At 36.4% G+C, this 1931-nt stretch overlaps 1 protein-coding gene across 1 annotated transcript; it reads right to left on the bottom strand.

The window, feature by feature from the left end:
• Window positions 1–469: 469 nt before the first annotated feature.
• On the bottom strand, window positions 470–1009 carry LOC148206241 (uncharacterized). The gene has a single exon (XM_088107379.1). The coding sequence runs from the start codon at window positions 1007–1009 to the stop codon at window positions 470–472; it is 540 nt and encodes a 179-aa protein (XP_087963505.1).
• Between the last annotated feature and the right edge of the window lie 922 nt (window positions 1010–1931).

The following is a 1931-nucleotide window of genomic DNA, read 5'->3' as shown; positions in this document are numbered from 1 at the left end:
GTCAAACCTCAAATGGTGTTTGATCGTTCAATGCTTTGGTGGGGAGTCTGTTCTAAAGAAAAAACAATTGTACTTGTTGCCTTTACCCAAAATTCTTTTGGTAAATTCTTTTCATACAACATGCATCTCGTCATCTCCAAGATGTATCGGTTTCTCCTCTCACTAACCACATTTTGTTGTGGGGTATAGGGAACAGTTAGTTGATGTTCAATGCCAGAATCCACACAAAATTGATTGAATCTTTCAGAAGTGTATTCAGTGAAATTGTCTGACCTCAAAATCTGAATTTTGAAACCAGTTTCGTTCCCAACCTTGGCTTTGAACTTCCAAAAAATTCCAGCCACCTATGATTTGTTCTTGAAGAAAAAGATCCAACACGTTTTGGTAAAGTCATAAATGAAGAGAACATAATAAAGATTACCTTTCAATGAAGGTGTTCTTTGAGGCCCTACAACATCTGTTGAATTAATTACAGCTTCCTTGATGCTCTCCATGTTGTCTTTGAAAAAGGTTTTCTGTTTAGCTTTCCAAAATTACAAGCTTTGCAGTTTGAAGTTTGATCCTCAAGCACTGGAATATCAAGTGCTAGCTCTTTTCCACTCATTTGCAATAGTCCTTGATGATGATAGTGCCTGAGTCTCTTGTGCCAGATTTTTGTGACATTTTCCTTCAAAGAAAAAGCAACATGCTCCACCTCCAATGGATTTAGAGAAAAGCTTTTTCCTTTCATTTTTACCTTAAACATATCTTGACTTGCTGCATCTTTAATCAAGCAATATTTATCTTCAAAAGTAACTTTAAATCCTTTTTCAATCAGTTGACCAACACTTAATATGTTCTGGTCAATTTCAGGAACGAAAAAAACATCATGAATGAACTTTGTTCCTATACAGCTTGTGATTGTAATTGTCCCATTTCCTTTGACTGAGATATGATCACCATTACCTATTCTGACTTTAGTGACATTAGTTGGCCTCAATTCTCTGAAAAGAGCCTTGTTAAAGGTCATGTGATTGGAACAATCGTTATCTATCAGCCAGCTTTCACTCGATTCACTGCTCAATAAACAAGTAGCTACAAATAGTTGGTTATCCTCCTCCTAATCAACAGCCTTAGCTTCTTCCTTTTGTTGTTGATTTTTGCTCTTGCATATGATTGCTTCATGTCCCATTTGATTGCACTTGTTGCATTTAGAATCAGGTCTTTGCCAGCATCTGAATGGAGGGTGACCCATTTTGCCACAATGTTGACAAGGTGGGTAACTTTTCTTTCCACCTTTTCCTTTATCGTAATTATTTGTATTGCTCTGACTGATGGCTGGATTATTCTTCTTGTAGTTTTTGTCTTGTTGGCTTTTGACTAGAAGAGCACCTTCAACAACATGGTCTTCCCTCATCGAACTTCAATGCTCTTAGGCTTGGAAGGCATGTAGCACTTCTACAAATATGATTTTAGACAAATCCCTTGTGTTCTCCAATAAAGCAATAGATGCTTCATACTTTTCTAGCATCATTACCAGAATTTTCTCAACAATTCTGGAATCAGGGAAATTGCTACCCAACAACCTTATCTTGTTGGCAATACCCAACAATTTGTTTAAGTATTTTTTGATTTTTTCAGACTCTTTCATCATTTGCAACTCAAATTCCCTCATTAAATTAAGCACCTGCATGCTTCTCATTCTTTCATCTCCAGCATACTCTTCCTTTAGATAATCCTAAATTTCTTTAGCTGATTTAAGAGTCATAATTCTTGTAAAGATGGTTTGAGAAACACCAGCAAATAGACATGTTTTTTCCTTTGCTTTTCTGGTTTTTCTTTCCTTGTGAATTTTGATATGGGCCATGGTAGGATTATTCGGCAACGGAAGAACTTCATAATATGCTTCTACAACTTCCCAAATATCTAGAGCCTCCAGGTAAGCCTCCATT

The sequence above is a fragment of the Vigna umbellata genome, chromosome 1, assembly GCF_029865625.1.
Source record: "Vigna umbellata cultivar VRB3 chromosome 1, Vumbellata_1.0, whole genome shotgun sequence".
Taxonomy (NCBI): domain Eukaryota; kingdom Viridiplantae; phylum Streptophyta; class Magnoliopsida; order Fabales; family Fabaceae; genus Vigna; species Vigna umbellata.
The sequence above is the reverse complement of the archived record's forward strand: the minus strand, read 5'-3'. Positions and strand labels throughout refer to the sequence as shown.

Excerpts from the sequence above, each read along its gene's own strand:
- LOC148206241 (XM_088107379.1), bottom strand. The coding sequence starts at position 1,009 with ATGACCTTTAACAAGGCTCTTTTCAGAGAATTGAGGCCAACTAATGTC.